This window comes from Vombatus ursinus, unplaced genomic scaffold (assembly GCF_900497805.2).
Source record: "Vombatus ursinus unplaced genomic scaffold, bare-nosed wombat genome assembly UNPS02015358.1, whole genome shotgun sequence".
Classification (NCBI taxonomy): domain Eukaryota; kingdom Metazoa; phylum Chordata; class Mammalia; order Diprotodontia; family Vombatidae; genus Vombatus; species Vombatus ursinus.
In genome coordinates, this window is record NW_020955136.1 from 136756 (window position 1) to 156268 (window position 19513).

Below are 19513 nucleotides of genomic sequence, written 5' to 3' on the forward strand. Positions count from 1 at the left end.
AATCTAAGCCATATACCTCTATATTACAAAACTTCCAGTGACCTTTTTCCTGACCCAGGATTTTTGCCTAGAATATGGAGTGTAGGTTCCACAGAGGCATTGCTGTATACAGGATGACACCATAGCCTGGTTCAACACTAATTTGATGAGGAAAATCATGACTTCTCTGCCTTAGTTTTTCCAACTGTGAAATAAGGAACCCAATTTTTGCTTCAGTCAGTCAACAAGCATTTATTAAGCCTATGCTATGTGCCAGGTATTGTGCCAAGCTCTGGGATACAAAAAAGGGCAAAATTACAGTTTGATCTCAAAGAGCTCACAGTTTAATGAGGAAGAAAAGGTTCAAACAATGGCATACATATATAAAATATATATATATATATACACATATATATAATACATACATATACACACACATGCACACAGCATAAATGGGAGGTAATCACAAAGGAAAGGCTCTAGCAGTACCTACCAAGCTGTACAGTGAAGTAAGAAGGTGGAAAATTCTAAGTTTCTCATTAAAAGATGCTATGTAAGGCAAGACCAATATATCTTGCCATCAACTCTAGGCTGGGTTCCAGATACAAATTCAGCAAAATAAGTACATAATAAATAAAAGAAAAATCAAGGGAGATCAAAGCATAGGGTTGCAAAATCAAGAAAAACCTGAGGGGTTTAGAGTAGTAGGGCCAGAGAGCAGGGTAGTAACACAAGGGTGAGAGAAATGAAAGAGGTTTGATGCTGAGCCCTGGAGGGCAGAGGGGGTGGGGGAAAGAAAGAACAAGGGAACGAGAAGGAAGTAGTAAAAACAATGGAGGGGGGGGGAAGCGGTCTCTTAGTTGGGGTGTGGGGGTGTGTGTGTGTGTGTGTGTGTGTGTGTGTGAACTGACAAATAACTTGAAAGCAGACCATCAACGTTTGGCCTAGGAGGGGTGAGGGGAATTGATGATAATGTCATGGGAGAAGAAGAATGAAGGAGAGAACAAGGGTCGTTTCCAGGAAAGGACCTTTAAATAGGAAAAGAGAAAGCAGAAGGTTCCACAGATCGAGCCTCTGGATCTCTTTCCTGGTCCCCCGAAGCTGCTTTCGCTGCTTCCCCCCACCTCCTGCTTCTTCCCTCCCGGTGTCTCTGGCCCTTCACTTCCCGGGGGGCGCTGCGCGGCCTCACCTTGGGTTAAAGTCCTGGAAGAGGCCCCTCAGGTTCATGGCGAAGAACTCCGCTGCTTACTCCTCTCCTTCCTCCCCGACACCGCTCTAGTCGCGCGTTACAACGGATTCATGGTGCTACCCGTCCCGCCGTTGCTTCGGGTCCGTGTCTTTCCTCTTTTGCCTTAGCCTCCTCCTCCTCCTCCTCCTTCTCCTCCTCCCGTGGCCCTTAGAGGCCGCCTCCTCTTCCCCCCCACCCCCCCACCCCCACCCCCACCCCCAACTCCTCCCTAACCGGCTTCCGTAAAGGGACTGAGCATGCGCTCCGAACCCTGACGAAACCTTCGGGCTCTCACCAAAGGGAGGGGGGATGAGCAGAGTCGGGTGGGGCGCTGTTGAAGCCCACTGAGCATGCGCTCACAGGCGGAGCGTCCCGAGGCGGAGGTAGTCTGTGAGTAGCGTGTAGAGGGAAAGTTCGCTGGACTTTTCTCAGCGTGGGAGGCGAGTTGAGCTGAGACAGAAGGCGATGGCCTGGGTCGGGAGTGGAGGAGCTGGGGAAGGAGAGGAAGGGAAGGGGAGGGGGGTTGCAGGGAGAAAGACTAGAGGAAGGAAAAAAGCGGTCAGTTGAGTTGGGGAGGAAGAGAGCAGCCAGATTGAGGGAAGACAGTGGGGGGAAAAAGGGCGGGAAGAAGGCTTCCAACCTCTAGACAGCATGCCTCGCTAGTCTTACCAATTTTCCCGCCCTCACACCCTCGGGGAAGACTCGGGTTTTCAAACCCTTTCCCGCCCTCCCCCCTTCTCGTTCTTCCCCAGTAAACTCCCCCCTTTTTTTAAGTCCCTCCCTCTCAGCCCCTGCCAGATTGGAAGGGCGACCCCTTGGCGGAAGGATTAGGCTTGTGGTGAGGTCTGGGAGGGCGTTCGCGTGTAGGGCTCCGTGGGAGTAAGCCCGGGCGTCTTAACCGTCGTTCTTCCGAAGGAGCCAACCCGGGACATAGCCGAATGCCCCTGGCGGAGCAGGTCTTCAGGCCATGGGCCTGGGCGATCGATGCCCTGTGGCCTTTTTGGTGGAAGGAAAGAGCAGAGCAGAGCACAGGCTGCCGTTGCAGGAGAATGTGAGTGTCTCTTTGCTCCCCACACACCCCCACCCACCCCCTCCCTCCAGCCTGATACTGAGATTTTTTAAATTTGATGCCCTGTAATCTTTTACTAGACTTTTTACCATGTTGGACAGTAAATGGAGGACGCTTTGTGCTGCTAGGTGGGGAGAGGGGCGTGGGGGGGGGTATAGCGGGACGAAATTTGGAGTAATGGTGTTTAGGTTCTATGTAAAGAAAGAAGGAAAAGCTAACAAAGTTATCTCGAGGCCGAAGAGGCTGTCTAGGAGAGGAAAATTTCTTTCTAACTGGAGGATTTCAAGCAAGGGCAGGTGTTTTTTTTAATGTAGATGCCTTCCCCCCTTCCCCCGCGAGGCAATGGAGTTAAGTGACTTGCCCAGGGTCACACAACTAGTTAAGGTAGACGCCATCTTAAATGGGTTTTAAAAGATAATAAGGGTACTCCTTGGAAGAAGGCGTAGGTGGTTTCAGCTTGATTTCAGAATGAAATCTAAGAGCCCAGAGACTTGAGCTTGATATAAAAAAAAATAAGGTAAAATTCCTAACATCAACTGTAGTCCACAAAGGGAATAAGCGGCCTTCAAAAGTGGTGGGTTCCGCCTTGCTAGAGAAAGTGTCTGCGTCATTGCCTTCGGCCATTTTGTGTAGTTTGGTGAAAAATGGCGGAATAGGGTGGAGCGAGAAGGGGGGGGAGGGTAGAGCACGAGGTGGTACTGCTGTTAAGGGAAAGTGAGTTATATAATTGCAAGATGGCTTAATACTTAAGTGTAAGGTAAATAATGGAATTGATCCTCAGAAAGGCAGGTGACTTATTCGATCTAGATATTCTCACCGCCATCTGTTAAGTATTTTTTGTTGGTGTTTTCCCTGAAGCATCTTATTTATTCTCAAAACATGAAGACCATTCTGTAGATTGAGTTTAACTGTTAATATCCTTGCCAAGAGTAGGTGAGGAAGAGAAAATTTAAATAGTTTTTCTTTATTCTTTAAATATTTGACCAGTCAGTGGTAAGAAGTTAAGAGCCCAAATGAAGATCTGAGGCTAGTTATATTGTTTCGGCATTGTAGATAGGGCACACCCTCTTTTCTCTTTAGTGTTGTGATTCCTAACCTTTTTTACTCGATTTCCCGAGAGGTCTTCAGTCCCTTAGTATCCTAAATATGATTTAAAATTCAAATTGATTTTTCAGTTCACTGCTACTTAAAAAAAATTAAATGTTATTAAGTATTTGGAGATTTAACTCTATCCGCACCGCTGCAGTTTGTATACTAGACACCCCAACTCTACTTTTTTGAACATAGAGATGTCTGTCCAGTTCTGCCCCAGTTCCTGTGACCTCCCCACACACCTCATCCCTTCCTCCCTCTATCCTATACTCCTCCTCCCCCTGATGCTGTGATGAAAGCATAGAAAGGAAACCAAACAGTAACCACAAATGGTCTGTGGTCACCTCTATAGGATTATCAAATGATCATCTCAGAGAATGAAAATCTCAGTGGTGCCATTGGTCTGTTATGTGTAATTCATTGACTTCTACCAGATTTTCTATATGTAGCTAGCTACCACCACACCAGACTCCAGACTTTGAACACTCTCCACAACTGTTGATCATCTCCTCTATGGCTTAGTTAGCGGCTATTCTGTTTTTCCTCAGCTGAGTTGCATGAATTCAGGTGGCACTATTTGCTAATGCTACTGAAAGGGGAGGAGTCTGAGTTCATTCGTTTAACTAGAATTTATTAAGTACCTGCTTTGTGTAAGACACTTTGCTATGTCTAGTATCTGTGGCTGTTTTCCTGAAAATGAGGGGCCTGGTGTCTAAAGCTCTGGTCCTTGAGGTGAGGGTCTGGTGTCTGAGCCTGTGGGTTTGGTCCAGGTCTTGAAGGTGAGCAAAGTGTGTCTAAGGCTCTCATTCTGTAGATAAGAAACCTGATGGCTGAGGTTCAATGCCTATAAGATTAGAGGCTTGGTGTTTGAGGTTCTGGTCCAGGCAGTAGGTACAAGTTTTTCTTTGGGTCCTGGAGGTGATAAATCGGATCCCTGAGCTTCTGGTTCTGGGAACAGTTATGAAGGCCTCATATAACGCCTTGTGCCTGAACCCGGAGGCAAGGTCCTCATTGATAAAAGAACAGGCACCTGAGTCTCTGTTCCTATTCCTAGACAGTTCTACAGGTGAGGGACTTAATGAATATGGCTTTGGGCCTGGAGGCAAACAGCCTGGTTTGTTCAACAAACATTTTTGAAATTCTTATTTTGTGTTAGGCACTATAGTAGGGCCTGGTGGGGTACAGAGACAAAATAGTCCTTGTTTTGGAAGAACTCATTCTACTGGGGGTAGGGGAGACATACAACGTATTAAAAATGAAAGAAAGTAGTTTAGGGGTTGTGCGAGGGGCACGCTAATAATTGGAGGTAACAAGAAAGGCACCTAAGCTCTTCTCTAAATGAAGTGATAGGCCTGCAGGTAGAGTCCTCGCAAAGGAGGGAGATGGAATGTTGTGTATAAGCAAGATCACATCAGTTAATAAACGTTAATTAAAGGCCTACTGTATGCCAGGCACTAAACTGAACTGAACAAGCTAAATATTGGGGATACAAAGAAAGATAAAATACACTTGAATTCACAGTCTAATAGGGGCAAGAAAGGGGAGGCATGACAATATGCAAATAACTATGTACACACAAGCTATATACTGGATATATTGGAAATCGTCAACAGAGAGAAGGCATTATAATTAAGGGGAATTGGGAAAGGCTTTCTGTAGGAGGTGGGATTTTATCTGGGACTTGAACGAAGCCAGGAAAGTTAGGAGGAAAACATGAGGACTGGGAGAGCATTCCAGGAAGGGGGGGGGAGTGTGGCAGTACATGGGGGGAGCAGTATAAAGTGTAAAAAGAACAGAAAGGTGGGCAGGTTATGAAGGGTTTTGAATCCCAGAGGATTTTATATTTGATCCTAGGGGTGATAGGGAGCACACTGAAGCTTAATTGAATTGAGAGGGTGCTGACATGATCAGACCTGAACTTTAGGAAGATCACTTTGAGAGCTGAGTGGAGAATGGGCTGGCTCTTTGACTGAAACATGAAATATGAGAAAGGGTCTAATGTGCAATCAGTCTGGAAATTTAGGGTTAGAGCCAGTTTAGGTTGGAGCCAGATTGTGAAAGTATTTTATAAATGTTAACTATTATTGGTATGAAAGGTCACCTACAAAGCAAATCATATTGTTGCAATGCTCCCCTCTCACACACATTCATATACCTTTCCAGTATGGCTGATGAGAAACTGAGGCAGGAGATAAGAGAGCAAATGATAAGGCTACAGGAACTAAGCTGAGTTTTGAAGAGTGGCCAACATTAAGCTTTTGTATTGGATCTCTTTTATCCCCACCAAACTGAGCTCTGACGGCTACTTTGAGTGCTAATAATCTAAGAAAGGCAGAATAAGAAGGGGATATTTCCCAAATGGGAACTAGCAGGTGAAGTGTGGTCCCGCCACCCTTTCCCCCCACCCCAAAATTTAAATCCCAATCCTAAAGGCAACACAGTGAGTGGACCCAAGTTTATTGTATTGTATAAAACTCCAAATAAACCAGCAAACATCTCTATTCTAGATAGTGATTCGTTTGACTTATTTTGGGGCAAAAGGGACTTTAAAAGGTTTTGTTTCTGGAAGGGGAGAAGTGTGGGCATCTTGTAACTTCCTTCACTTTTCCTCCACCCCCCACCCCCCTTTAAAGGATTGCTTCTATGAAGGTATTTCCACGTTATACATTGACATATACTAGCTATCTCTTGCTATGCTCCACTGTGTGTAGTTAGTAAGTAACATCTGGCACACCCTTGAGGGCTGTGACAATAGGAACTTGTCTGAACAGGTTGGGGGACAGTGTTTGCCCAGAGCCTGGGCTTCTAGAACTGAAGGTCAGTTAGTTATTCATTGAGGAGAAAAAACAAGCTCTACTTATTTTCTTTGATTAACAGCCACCACACCAAACTTTTGAGCTCATAATTTATTTTAGAGAGTTTGCTTTCTTTCTCCTTCACCGACCTATTTCCCCCTATCCCGACAACATCACACAGATGGGGTCGTGGAGTCTAGTGTCTGATGTTTCTGGTTCTGTCTCTATTGGGTATGATTATAGGGTGAGCACTCACAAGTTCTGCTGCCTCTTTGGGAAACTGCATGTTTGGGAAGAGCACAAGAAAGTGCAACATTAGGAAGAGAGTGAGAGTTTGGGGAGAACACATGAATGGGTTCTTTTTAGGGAGGAGGGCAAGTTCCAAAAGAACTTGTCGTGGCATCTAGGTACAGAGGACTTAGCTGTATGTGGTACCAACAAATTCAGGCATCATTTTGATCTTTATTTTACTTAAACAAAATGTGAATTGTGACTCAGTGTTAATATGAAAAAATAACTCCTGTAGATTGAAAAAGTGTTTCACATATGTATTACTATTTTTCTAACATATTGCTGTTGTGATTCAAGTGTACATTTCAAGTTGTACCAATTGAAGAGAATATGAGCTCAAGATGAGCATGTGTAAATATTACTGTCATGGAAGTATGTGTTCAGAGAGAATACACTTATCAAGGAAAACTGAGAATTTGGGCTAAAAATATCTTAGTGCTCTTGTTAATGGAGAATGGGAGTTTGGGAAGAGAATCATGGAAGTACTATTTTTGCAAGAAAATCTAAGTGTATAGAGAACATCAGTCAGCAAACATTTGTTAAGCATCTATGTGCCAGACATTATGCAAAGTACTGAAGGTACACACACCAAAATGAAACAGGCGCTCCCCTAATGGAACTCATTCTATTGAGAAAGATAAAGTGTGTGTGCACATGCGTGTGTATGTGTGTATAAAATATATACAGAATAAAGAAGGTAAGTGGAGGGAGAGGTGCTCAAAGCCAGAGGTAATAGGGAATCATCTCATGTAGAATAAATGAAGCTAGGGTTAGGCAAAGGTAGGGAGGGAATACTTTTCAGGCATGAAATAGCCATGCATATATCTGTGCTTCTACAAAAGCGAGGCTATGGGAGATGGAGTATATTGTGTGTGAGGAACAAGAGGAAGGCCAGTTTGACTGGAGCAGAGGTGAGCCTACAGCACTCCCAAGAGTGGCCCCAAAGCACATTGAAATGTGTTGGGGAAATATTTAACAAAATAAAAATAAAATACAAGCTAATATGTGCTTTTCTAAGTCAATATTCGGCTTGTGGGGATCCTTACCTATAGTTTAGTGGCTCCCATTTCTCTTTGAGCTTGACACCACTGGACTGGATTATAGGGTTCACGAAAGGGGAATAATAAATAATCTGTAAAGGTAGGTAAAGGTTTTTAGATGCCAGGTGTAGTTTTATTTGATCCTAGAGGTAATAGCCATTGGAGGTTACTGAGCAGAGGAGTGACATGGTTGGCCCTGTGCGTTAGGAATATTACTTTGGCAGCTGTGTGGAGTATAGATTAGATGGGGAGAGCCTTGACATAGGATGACCATTTGGGAGGCTTTTGGATTAGTCCAGATGAAGAGTGATGACAGCCTGAATTAGGGTCATGGCCATATGAGTAGAGAGGAGGGGATGGATGTGAGAGATATTGTAAAGGTAAAATCAACAAGACTTGGCAATTAAGCTTCGTGGAGTGTGTTGAAGCTATCTCTAAGGTTTTGAAACCTGGATATGTGAAAGGATAGTGGTACCCTTGAAAGAAAACTAGGGAAGTTCAGAAGAACTTTTGTATATGGTGAGTTTGACGTGTTCAGTAATCAGTTGGTAATGTGGAACTGGAGCTTGGGAGAAAGGTGAGGGTCTAGTTATCAGGGAGTCATCTTAATAGAGACAATAACTGGATCCATGGGATCTGATGAGATCAGAAAGAGTCTAGTAACCTGTATCAAATTGCTTGCCTTCTCAGTGGGGGGTGGGGAGGGAGGGAGAGAATTTGGAACCTAGTTTTAAAAATGAATGTTGAAAATTGTTTTTACATGTAATTGGGGGAAAATAAAATACTAAAGCACAAAAAAAGAATGTAGAAAAGAATTTTGGGGCGTGATAGCTATGATGATCCAGCAAAGGAGACAGAAGGAAAGGTCAGACAGTTAGGAGGGTAGCCAAGAGAGAGCAGTGTCATGAAAACACATAGAGGAAAGTAGGTGGGTCAGCTGTTTAAAATTGTGAAGAGATCAAGAAGAATAACGATTAAAAGGCCATCAGATGTGTTAAAATTAAGAGATCATTTGGTGCAAAAAAAAAAACCCCAAAATGGTTATTAGTTATTTGGAAATTTTCAGTTGAGTGTTAGGAACCAGACTGCATGGGGTTGAGAAGTGAGTGAAGAGTAGACAGCCTTTTCTAGGAGTTTGGCTGTAAGGGGAGGAAAGAGAATGGGGGAGATAGAGGAGGGTAGCCCTGGATTTTGACCATTCTCCTTAGCTCTTGTATTCTTTTATCTGGCTAATGTCAGGTAAGCCATATGCTTTGACCAGAGATGTACTTACTGGCACCATCTGGTTAAGAAGTAATCAACAAATGTTTGTTTGGAATAACTATGGCATATTATATTCATTCTTCCTCCTGCATTTTGTAGTAATAGTTGATTTCTATATTTGCCTGTGGAGGATGTGCATAAACTGTTCTACAATTAGCATGTATGTATATACATTTACTTTTATTCAATTAGATATCCTCTGTATGGTTACTTTCCATACTTCATTGGGTCCTTTTTATGGGTAGCCTGTTAATTTGTATAACCTAGTGAATTATATTTTTATCCACCTAGCTTTCCAGAGGAAGGAGAGGCAGAAACCCATTCCTCATATTGGTCTAGGGATTGCTACATGGACTGGACACAGGTCTAACATGTAATTACCAAGAGAGCCTTCAAGGAAGAGCAGGGTTCAAAGGAAAGAACTGTGGAGGGAAGGGGATTCTGTCCTGGGTTGTTAGATTCCTGGGCTGTGGCTTTCTGTGGCATAACAGCAAGTTGAGCTCCTACTAGTCAGTTATTCCCTGGAATATGGATTTTTCTGCCCACTGAAGATGAGGCTCTGAGGAGGATGGTAACAGCTACATTAGAGCATTAGTGGAATTGCTGTTCTACATAGAGGGAGAAAAGATCAAACCCAGGAGAAGTTAGAAGACCCAGCAAGGATCCAGAAAAGTTAGCTAAATTACATTTCTGTTTTATAGTGCCCGAGGGTACCTATCATTGTCCCTGAGCAAATGAAGGACTTTTGGTTCCCAGTTAAACGTTTCTCTGCATGTAGGCCTTACGTATCTAGAGTCCAGGGATGTGGAACCTGTGGCCTTCCAGGTCCTCAGGTGCAGCCTTTTGACTGAGTCCAAGTTGTACAGAACAGTTTCTTTTATTAAGGGGATTTGTTCTGTGAAATTTGGATTCAGTCAAAGGGCCGCACTAGAGGACTACATGTGGCCTCGAGGCCGCAGGTTCCCCACCCCTGATAGGTAGTTGTACAGTTATCCCTTCCACATCTTGGGGATTAGGGGGTTAGGGTGTGAGGGTGTGGGGACCTCTGTGATCTGGAAAATCTGCATAAAATTTTTTGGTCCTCCTTTCATACCAGAGAAGATGTTTGAAGTTTTTGTCTTTTGTTTTTGTTTTTTTTGTTTTGTTTTGTTTTTAGGCAATTGGGGTTAAGTGACTTGCCCGGGGTCACAAAGCTAGTAAGTGTCAAGTGTTTGGTCTGAGGTCAGATTTGAACTCAGGTCCTCTTGACTTCAGGGCCGGTGCTGTATCCACTGCGCCACCTAGCTGCCCCAAAGTTTTTCTCTTTTATACGGTGTTCACAGTACCTTATTGTAAAATTTGGGTTAGGTATTTGGTCGTAGGTGCTGTCGTCTGCTGGCCTTCATGTGTCTTCTGTGGCTTCTGCAAAACTTCCCCCAAATTTCCATTTAATTTCTTATTCTGACCAGCATAAGAAATTATTGAAACCATGTGGAAGGGATAACTATAGACCAGGAGTGAGGAACTTTTGGCCTAGAGGCCATGTGTGGCCCTCTAGGTCCTCAAGTGTGACCTTTTGACTGAATCCAAACTTCACAGAACAAATCCCCTTAATAAAAGGAATTGTTCTGTAAAACTTGGACTCAGCCAAAAGGCTACACCCAAGGACCTAGAGGACCACACGTGGCCTTGAGGCTGCAGGATCCCCACCCCTGCTATAGACTCTTTGAAGGCTGGGAGTGGTTTTAGTTTTCACTTTTCCCCTAGTCTCTACCTCAGTGAATTCCCTGAGGTTCTGAGAAGTTAGGTTTGTACTTAATCAGGTTTGTACAACTAGTATAACCCAGAGTTAGAACTTGAACCCAGATCTTTCCTCACACTAGCCCTTTATCCACTACTCTCACCTTGTACTTAGTATGTGCTTAATGAGTGCTCATTGAATTGACTTGAAAGAGCCTTTTTTAAAGTTGAACTTGTGTATATTAGCATATAGGGTTATTTTGGTCTGCAGAATGTTCTGTCTTGCAAATTGCAAGGTATAAGAGTTTTAAGAAGGTAGAGATCAGTTTGTCTACCTTTCACTGACTCTACAGGGACCTGAGAAAGTCCAGCAAGCTGGAAGAAGAGGAAAAAAGAGGGAACAAAAAGTTAATTGAGAATTTACCAATCCTTCGTGTTACACAACTGACTTTCAGATTTAGTCTAACCCATCATCCTGTGGCTGACTGGCATGAAATAATGTATCAGATTAATTCAGAAATTTATGGAGGGGTTTTAGATTTCTTTCAATACACAGTCTAAGAGATACTGAAGAATCCTGCTTTTAAATGGAGGGCACCATCTGGCAAAGGTGGTTTTTCTTTGAATTTAATCTTAATTGGAATTCTTTTATGGGCATATTTTTATTCATTATACTTTGGTGAATTGCAAATTGTAATGGTATAGACATTGGCTTTGATAAGATTCTAATTGGAGCAATTTCATTATTGGAGGATTAAAACTGATTTTCAGTGACATGATTGGAAGGACTGGTATTGAAGGGATTGAGAGGGAAGAGTCCCACTCATGCAAAATGTTGTATATAACTTGGAACTTGGTGTCATCTTCCACAGTGGATTTCTGGATATATCCAGCATGGACTATTAAATTGGTAGTAAATAGACATGGAATAACTAGTCTGTGTGAATAATATGGATACTTACACCCAGAACCATCTCTCTCTCTACTTCTCTTGCTTTTGGGTAAGCCCCAAAACACCCCAACAGGAATGACTTTGAAGGGGGACCAGGAAAGATATTTTTGTTGTTTTGTCTTATCTTTTGAAGATACTTCACTAAAAGTTTCGGCCTTTACTTTTAACTAGTCTGTGTTTTTATATTCTCCCTCTTGTGAAGGTAAGCCCTCTTTATCAACCTTATGTATATTTCTTTTTTGTCTTAAACCCTGGTATATATGATTTACTGTTAGAAGTTCTTAAAGTTAAATTCTTAACATATTTAGTTATTTGAGCTGTTCTTTTTTGATGAACAAGGATTTGGATGTTTTTGTGCAGTCATGTCTCAAGTGTGATAGATGAACTTGGTTATATTGTGTGCTTAGTATATTAATATTTGTGTGTTCCAAAAGAGACTTGTTGGGTACGAATTTGCCAAGAGGACTATTGCCAAAGTTAAAAGATTTTAGTTCCTGAAACTCTTGGAGTCTGTGTAAAGAAAGTACGCATCAGTGCATTTCCATTAACCCTAAGTGGAATGGAGGAAAATATAAGCAAAAATAATGTGGTCATACATAGTTATTTTCAGTTCCCATAGATACAATTGTGTATTCATAATCTTGGCTAAATTTTACCCAGTTTGTCAATGTCCTGATGCCTTGCCTATGTACATTTGGAAAGAATTGTGAATTCTAGACTTGGGTTGTTGCAATCTTAAAACTGAAGTGATCAGTCTTGAAAACAGATTTTTCTGAGTTGAGAAAGAACCTCTAGACAGAGCACAAAGACTTTAAAAAGTCAACGTCAGGAATTCCATTCTGTAAGATAACAATTTTAGCCTTGAAAAGTAGAGAGGGCCTTCTTTATCTCTAACAATGTAATCTTGGAGTCTTGTAGTTTTTTCTTTGCTAATAAGTACAAAAAACAAAAGGAAGGAAAAACACTAGATTTAGAAGTAAAAATTAATGCTGTAGTATTGCAAGAATATTGGATTCTGGATCGGTGGGCTTGAGTCCTGCCTCTGATACTTAATAGCTTTGTGACCACAGGCATGATCACTTGTCCTGTCAGTGCCTTAGTTTCCTCGTCTGTAAAGCTAAAATCCTACTGTTTATAATATTTACCTCAGAGTTGCTGTGGGGATTGAGTTGATATATGTAAATCATCTTATTAACCTTGAAGCAATCTTTTACTTTATGTGCTAGTTTTGTTTTATGTGTTACTGAGTTTTCTTGTCCTTGTTTGAAGAACAGTTTTTCTAATGGCCATTAAGTTAGAAATGATACATTTAGGCCTAGAAGAAACTCCAGATGCCTGGATGAATGGAACAAATGACCCTAACATAAGGTCAAGATTCTTGTGTGTCAGATATAGCACCTCCCACTCCCAGATATAGCACCCCTGCTAGGGGTTCAGCCTAGGGTTGGGTAGGGGATTGTCCACCCCAGGGGTAGGGAACCTGTAGCCTTGAGGCCCCATGTATCCCTCTAGGTCCTCAAGTGCAGCCCTTTGACTGAATCTAAGCTTTGCAGAACAAATCCCCTTCATAAAAGGATTAGTTTTGTAAAACTTGGACTCTGTCAAAAGGCAGTACCCAAGGAACTAGAAGGCCACAGGTTGCCTCAAGGCCACAGGTTCCCCACCCCTGTTCTACCTTCTTGCTGTGTTATAGCAGGTTAATTATAGTAGCTTTGTTTTAGATGTTGAGGCTGGTAATATTCAATTACACATGCACTGCTTCTTATACTAGGTATATTTTGGCCTGGCCTAGCCACTGTAATCAACGACCTTGAACAGAAATCTCATTTTCCCCACAGGTTGCCTCAATAGATTGAATTTGATCAAGGCATCCTTTCCTTCTGCCTTTCTAACTCAGATACCAGAAGAGCAGACCAACAGCTTTGAAAATATCACATCCACTTTCACCTCGGCAGATAATGGGTGGAATGAAGTGTGGAAGACTATCTCCTGGCCTCCACTGACTTGGCAGGATAGGGAATGTGGTCCATTGAGGAGGTTTGTCAGTTGAAAAAGTAGCCTCTTTATTGTTTTTGCCTCATATCCTTTTACACCTGGAGGCAAAGGACCTTATATCTGGATGGATTGAGGTTTTGAAGACTCACATTGCCTACTGGCCTCTACTGCCTGGGCAAGCAGGGAAATTTGACCCACTGAGGAATTTTTATCAGTTGAAAAAGTAGCCTCTTTATTGTGTTTGCCTCTTCTATCCCTTTACATCCAGAGGCAGAAAACCTTATATCTGGATGGAATGAAGTTTTGAGGACTTACACTGCCTGTTGGCCTCCACTGCTTTGGCAGGCAAGAGAGTCTGGCCCACTGAAGAGTTTTTATCAGTTGAAAAGTTAGCCTCTTTATTGTTTTAGCCTCCTACATCCCCTTTCATCTAGAAACAGAGTACCCTTCAAAATGGGTAGAAGGACATGTTGAAGACACTCACTGTCTATTGGCCTCTTACTGCCTTGGCATCTGACCCACTGAAGAATTTTATCAGTTGAAAAATTAGCCTCTTTATTATTATAGCCTGTTTAGCTGACAACATGATGAGTGACTGAATGAAGAAATGGATGAGGAAAAAAAATTGACAGGGCAACTCATCATTATCCTTGCCTGTTTCTTCAAGGAGAACCATAATCTTGACATTGCTTTTGAAATCACTAGTTATTCTTGGGGAATGATGGAGCAATAGGACTTGATGTTCTGGATAGCAGACTGAGACCCTTAAGGCCAGGTGCCTGCATAGGCCCAGGATGGAGAACCCACGGCTTTGGCTGAATGCTTCCTACAGAGAATGAGTAGGGTTGGTCTAACTGCCAGGGGATCCTCATCCTGGGGGAAATCAAACTTTGATGATGGACAAATTATACAAACCTGTGAATCTACCTCATTTGACTGACAGAAGGAAGTTCTCCAAATTACCCTCTTGGAGAGTGATACCACTTGAGATTTTCAAAACTGACTTAGAAAAACTAATAGAGCATTTGGGTAGCAGCTCTGAAAATCTTCACCCTAACCTCATTCATCAGGGTTGTGTATATTGGCCTGTGAGGACCACCAGTAAATAAAAATACCAATTTGGAGTAGGACTGCACCACAAATTAAATGTGCATACCTATGGAAGCCTGCTAGAGAAGCTCAGGCTATGTTGTACAATACAACTAGAGAACAAAAGATTCAGGCTGCCTACCTGGCCATTTAACACTATCTGGAGTACCTCATTCTGGCCAAATTTTTCCCAGGTGGCACAGTGGGATATCCAAAGGCTACTAGACAATATGAGCATAGCTGGGGTGGGGGTGGGGGTCGCCCATTCGTGGTCTGTCTTATCTGATAAGCCTGACTAGCTTCCTATGTATATGTTCTGTCATGAGCCTGTGCATGTACAGATCTTTATAAAATTTATTAGATATTTTGTAGTTTCCATACACCATTGTGTCTTTTCTATATAGCTCATCAAATTGTATAATTTAATAATTCCTATTTGTGACCACCTGGCTGTCTGAAGCAAGGAGGGCAAGAAGCTTACCCGCTCCTACTAGTCTAGGGATTGATATGTCGACCAGACACAGGCCTAACATGGAGTTGTGAAGTCGAAAAGAGGATCTACAGCTGAAGATTGAGGGCTCCTTGGAAATTGATCATTCATTAATGCAGAAAGTAATTGGACTGCCTGAGACTGCCAGTAAGACTATGAAGGTAGTGGTCAACAAAGGAGGGAGTGGGGTGGGTTATCCCAGTCATTCCCTTGGGATGTTATTCTCCTTGGAATGGGGGATGGGGTGAGGGGAAGAGTGTAGAAGTCTTGCCTTACTCTGTTTGGTGATATTTCTTGGGAAGAGTAGGGAAGGAAAGACTAATAATGCATTTCATATTCACTTTCACAGATCTGGAATCAATGTGTATACTTGAGAAAGACAGCTTGAACATTGAATTGGAAGCCCACTTCATCAACTGCTTGGGGCTGGAAATGCATCACATCCTTCAGAGAGACAAACTTGCCTATGAACTTCTCATTTGAAGAAGCTAGCAACATGCTGCTCTGAATCTATGCATCTAAGTACTGCCCCCATTTCCTCAACTAGTCAACCTTTGTCTCCCCCCTGAACAGTATCCCCAAGTAATTTATTCCTCCTCTGGCCCAGAAGAGACCTCATCTCCAATGTGCATATCTTACCCTCACCCTGGGAGTGGGAGGGACCCCCCCACCCCCAGTCATAGCATGTTTCCCAAGAGAGAATTGTTTGCCTTCCTTGAGTTATTATCTGTATGTGGGATCTAGGGATGTAGATATGCTGTGCAAATGCTTTGAAATCTCTTTTCTCTGCCCTTTAATTTGAGACAGGGCCCCAGGGGCACTCACTCTATAGTAAAGTCGGTCAGTTTTTGTGGAAGAAAAAAGGTATTGCATCATCATATTGGATCACTAAATACAGAATGTATTTTTTTGAGGGGGCTTGACTGATTTAGTTTTATGTTAGCCTCTTAGATTTGAGCAGTTCAGATGTGATTGGATTTGGCTATATTATGTGGGAATGCACCTGATTTGTGATGAACTAGGGATGGTATTTTTTGTAGCGTAGTTGATCATTTGTTTTAAATAATAATTGGAAAATGATGGTGCCGTATCTTTGTAGTAGAGAAATGATATAGGTATTGTGCATGCCCTTTAGAAACCTGACTGGAGAGAATCAGTTAGTGAGACCAAAGTAAAAAGGTAGGAGAATATAGATGGACATATCACAAAATGTCTATTTCCTCTTCCTTTGTCCTTGTTCACCATTTCAGGCTATTGTCTTTATACTACCAGTGGGATGGATGACCACCACTGTCTGCTTGTGACTCATTGCTGCTTGCTGTTGGCTGTTTAAGCTGCAGCCCAAGTTGGGCACAGTGGAGGACGAATTGGGACAGATCTTGCATAACTGCAGTGACCATGGAGCGACGTGGAGCCAGCAGGATGGGACACAGGCTGTTGCTGTTTTGAGAGAGACTTTCGGCTAGAATTGGACTGGAATGGTAGTAACTCCTATGAACCTCAGCTCCTGGTGAGATCGGGCTAACAGGACCGATCCCAAACCCTAGTGTTTTTCTCCTGTTTTCTCTGGTTGTTCACAGAGCTGATTTCAGCAAGTTCCAAAGACAATTCTTTCCCTTATTCTTTTCCGCATCTATAAGCTGGGAGGAGGTTTGGGGGGAGACAAATCAAAGGATGCAGTTTCTTTACAACTTTGCTGTATGACAGCTCCTTTACTGTGTTTTAATAAACCATGTGGTTGCTGAAAAGCAAGTTGTCTGAGTGTTATGAATTAGGCTGATAGCAGATTTCCCATATATGGGGCCAAGGTGGAACCACTAAGAGCCAAGGGAAGATTTCTGTAACTTCCATTTTTCAGTGCAATATTTACTTTCTTCTCCCCTAGATTGTAATTTGGAATTGGCTATTGAGGGCAGCTAAAGCTGTCCAGCTACTCCCATAGTGGGGAGGGAAGAGAGTGTAGAAGGGGGTCTGAGAGGTGTAGAAGGGCATCTCAGAGGTGTAGGTGAGCAGTGTTTGGTGAGCTTTGGGACCATTGAGATCATCTGGAAAGCCTGCCACGTGCGTGTTGCATGTGCCTTGATGAAAACATTTGGCTGGTGACTTGAGCATGAGACCTAGTTAAAAGAGGGTCTGTTATACTCCCTTCCTGGTTAATTAATTGATAGTCTGCTTTTCTATAGGTTGAAGAAGGCAAGTATATACCAACTAAGCGTGAGCTGCTATTGATATTGAGGGATGTAGGACATAACATCAGCTATACATTTTATCTGTACCACTGTCATATATATTTTGTTTTGATGGTTTCTTTTGATTGTTTCAGTTTTTCTGTATATTTATATTCTATGTAGTAATAAATATTCAGTGTTGTTTTAGGAAATTTTATAAAACTGTGCTGTTAGTGGTTGGGAAAGGACTTTAATCGTATTGGTAAGATCCAGCATGTTACTGTGAGGGTGGCATCTTCCCTGAGGATCGAAGTACCATGAGTGCTTTATTAATTAGAAAAATAAAATTTTTTGTCATGGGAGTTAAAGCATTAGCTTGTGAGCCTGATTTGTTCTTAGTTCTATACATTAGACAATATACTTCTATTTTAGTAGCCTTAATAAATTGAGAAACCAAACTAGAAGTTACTAATGTGAGAGGCATGTTGTTGAATTGGCAACCTACCAAGGGTAGATGGTCCATAGGTTCCTTCCTGAGTGCTTATGGACTTTAGTCTGTAATGCTGGCCTTGAAAGTACATTCTGACTACTGAATTGGCTCTGATAAGGATTCAGGAAGTAGCTTCATAAAGCTCTTGGCTGAACTTTTCTGAAGACACTCATTGTTTTCCTTTCTTGGAAGTAACAGCCCCTATGCAGGGGGATGTATAGCAAGCATATTGGGTAGAGAACCCCTGCATAGATAAAGTCAAATACTGCTAGATCCAGGTTTGAATCTTACCTGTCACTGTCTTTAAAAAGGGGGAGAGAGGACAGAAAAAAAGCAAATCTTCCCCATAGTGCCTTAGAGCAACCTTTGAAAGAAAAAAAAATTACCAGACATTGTTTTGTAAAGGGAAAGAATAAAAAACATGCAACTGGATATTGTGTAATTATAATGGCAAGACTGATCCTGGAAAACAGATGAAAATACACCCCCCTCCCTCATTTTTTTTAAAGAGATGAGAGAACCTTGAGAGTGGAAAATTGCTTATATCATCAGTCTCAGATATGTTGATTATGCTGATATGAACTGATTTTTTTTCTTTTTATTCTTTAGAACAAGGGTTGATTAACTGGGTACAGGAAACGAAGGGATTTATTCCAAAATAAAGGTGATATAAAAACAAAAGGTCCTTTTTTTTTTAAGAAAGTAGCAGCTATCAACTCATCGACCGTGGACGTATCTGTTAATGCCGTTTTGCTAATAGGATATTTCATGAATTGACAATTCTGAGTCCCAACTTAACCAGTATCAAAATAAGAATAAAGGAAAATAGGCCTAGCAGAACTTTGTAATGTCAGTTTATAATTTCTTAGCCTGTAGGTAGAACACACAACATGTAGAACACACTATGGTTTTACTGACCTTGTCATAGCTTTGACCTATTAGCTGATTACATGGTAAAAGAGTGGATGAGTAGTAAGGCAAAGAAGGAGTGGCAGTTGTATAAGTAATGATTTAGCCATTATCTTGGTCTATATCCTAAAGTCAAAAGCTAATGCCCCTTTTGAAATATCTGCTTGTTCTGGAGAGTGATGCAGTAGTAGCATTAGATTTGACAATAAAAATAGGATTCTCTAGGCTTTGAGAGATGTTCTCAAATAACCACAGAATGGAGGACCACTCTTTCATTTCAGCTTGCCTATATATTAAGTAGGCCTGACCCTGTAGCTCAGATGGAGCATCACCTGTGAAAAGTCAGTGCCCCAACTATGAGGAAGAGATTTGAGTTATTTTACTAGAGCAAGAGGATAATGTATCACTTGAGTGAGGTCTCAAAAAAAGCAACCATAACCACACATTATTTGGAGGGAAATGATGAGAGCTGGATCTCAGTATCCATGATGGATAGTTCCTCCATGATTCAGAGTTGGGTGTGTACTCCTTATAAGTGAAGAATAACCTGGCCTGGAAGTTGGGGTAGGGTGATAGACACTGGAGTTTACTCTAATGGTTTCTCCCTATATAAAAGATATTTAAGTTTACAACTGCCTGGCCCCGTGTATCTCTTAAATATTATATTTTTTTCTAAAATTTTAGTGACGCTTTTTGCTTTTGCCATTGCATTGGTTTCTATATATATCCTCTGTCCCCTACTCAGTTAAAGCTTCCCTTGTTAAGAAAGGTTAAACAATTTTTTAAGCAAAACCAACACATCAGCTAGGTCTGACAGGATAGACAAATTTCCATATCCGTAGTACCCCACATAACTATCAAAAGGAAGAGGATACAGTTTCTTATCTATTTGGTGCTGAGCTTGCTCAGTATAATTACAGAACAGTCAGTTTTGTTGTATTCTT

At 41.9% G+C, this 19513-nt stretch overlaps 1 protein-coding gene and 1 long non-coding RNA gene across 6 annotated transcripts in view; one reads left to right on the forward strand and one right to left on the reverse strand.

The window, feature by feature from the left end:
- Nucleotides 1–1362, reverse strand: part of TMEM185A (transmembrane protein 185A) — a 22300-nt gene extending 20938 nt beyond the window's left edge. For all 4 annotated transcript variants that reach the window (XM_027847209.1, XM_027847212.1, XM_027847211.1 and 1 more), the window contains exon 1: nucleotides 1169–1362. In XM_027847209.1, the coding sequence (XP_027703010.1) occupies nucleotides 1169–1206 (38 nt within the window). In that variant the 5' untranslated portion in view covers nucleotides 1207–1362. The remainder of the gene's footprint in view (nucleotides 1–1168) is intronic.
- Nucleotides 1363–1573: 211 nt separating this feature from the next.
- On the forward strand, nucleotides 1574–17523 carry LOC114031987. Of its 2 annotated transcripts, XR_003567789.1 has the most exons (5): nucleotides 1574–1597; nucleotides 2123–2258; nucleotides 13267–15163; nucleotides 15352–15524; nucleotides 16253–17523. It is a non-coding gene; the product is annotated as an uncharacterized LOC114031987 (long non-coding RNA). The 2 variants fall into 2 exon arrangements; XR_003567788.1 differs by lacking the exon at nucleotides 1574–1597 and having other exon boundaries at nucleotides 1761–2258.
- The last annotated feature ends 1990 nt before the right edge of the window (nucleotides 17524–19513 follow it).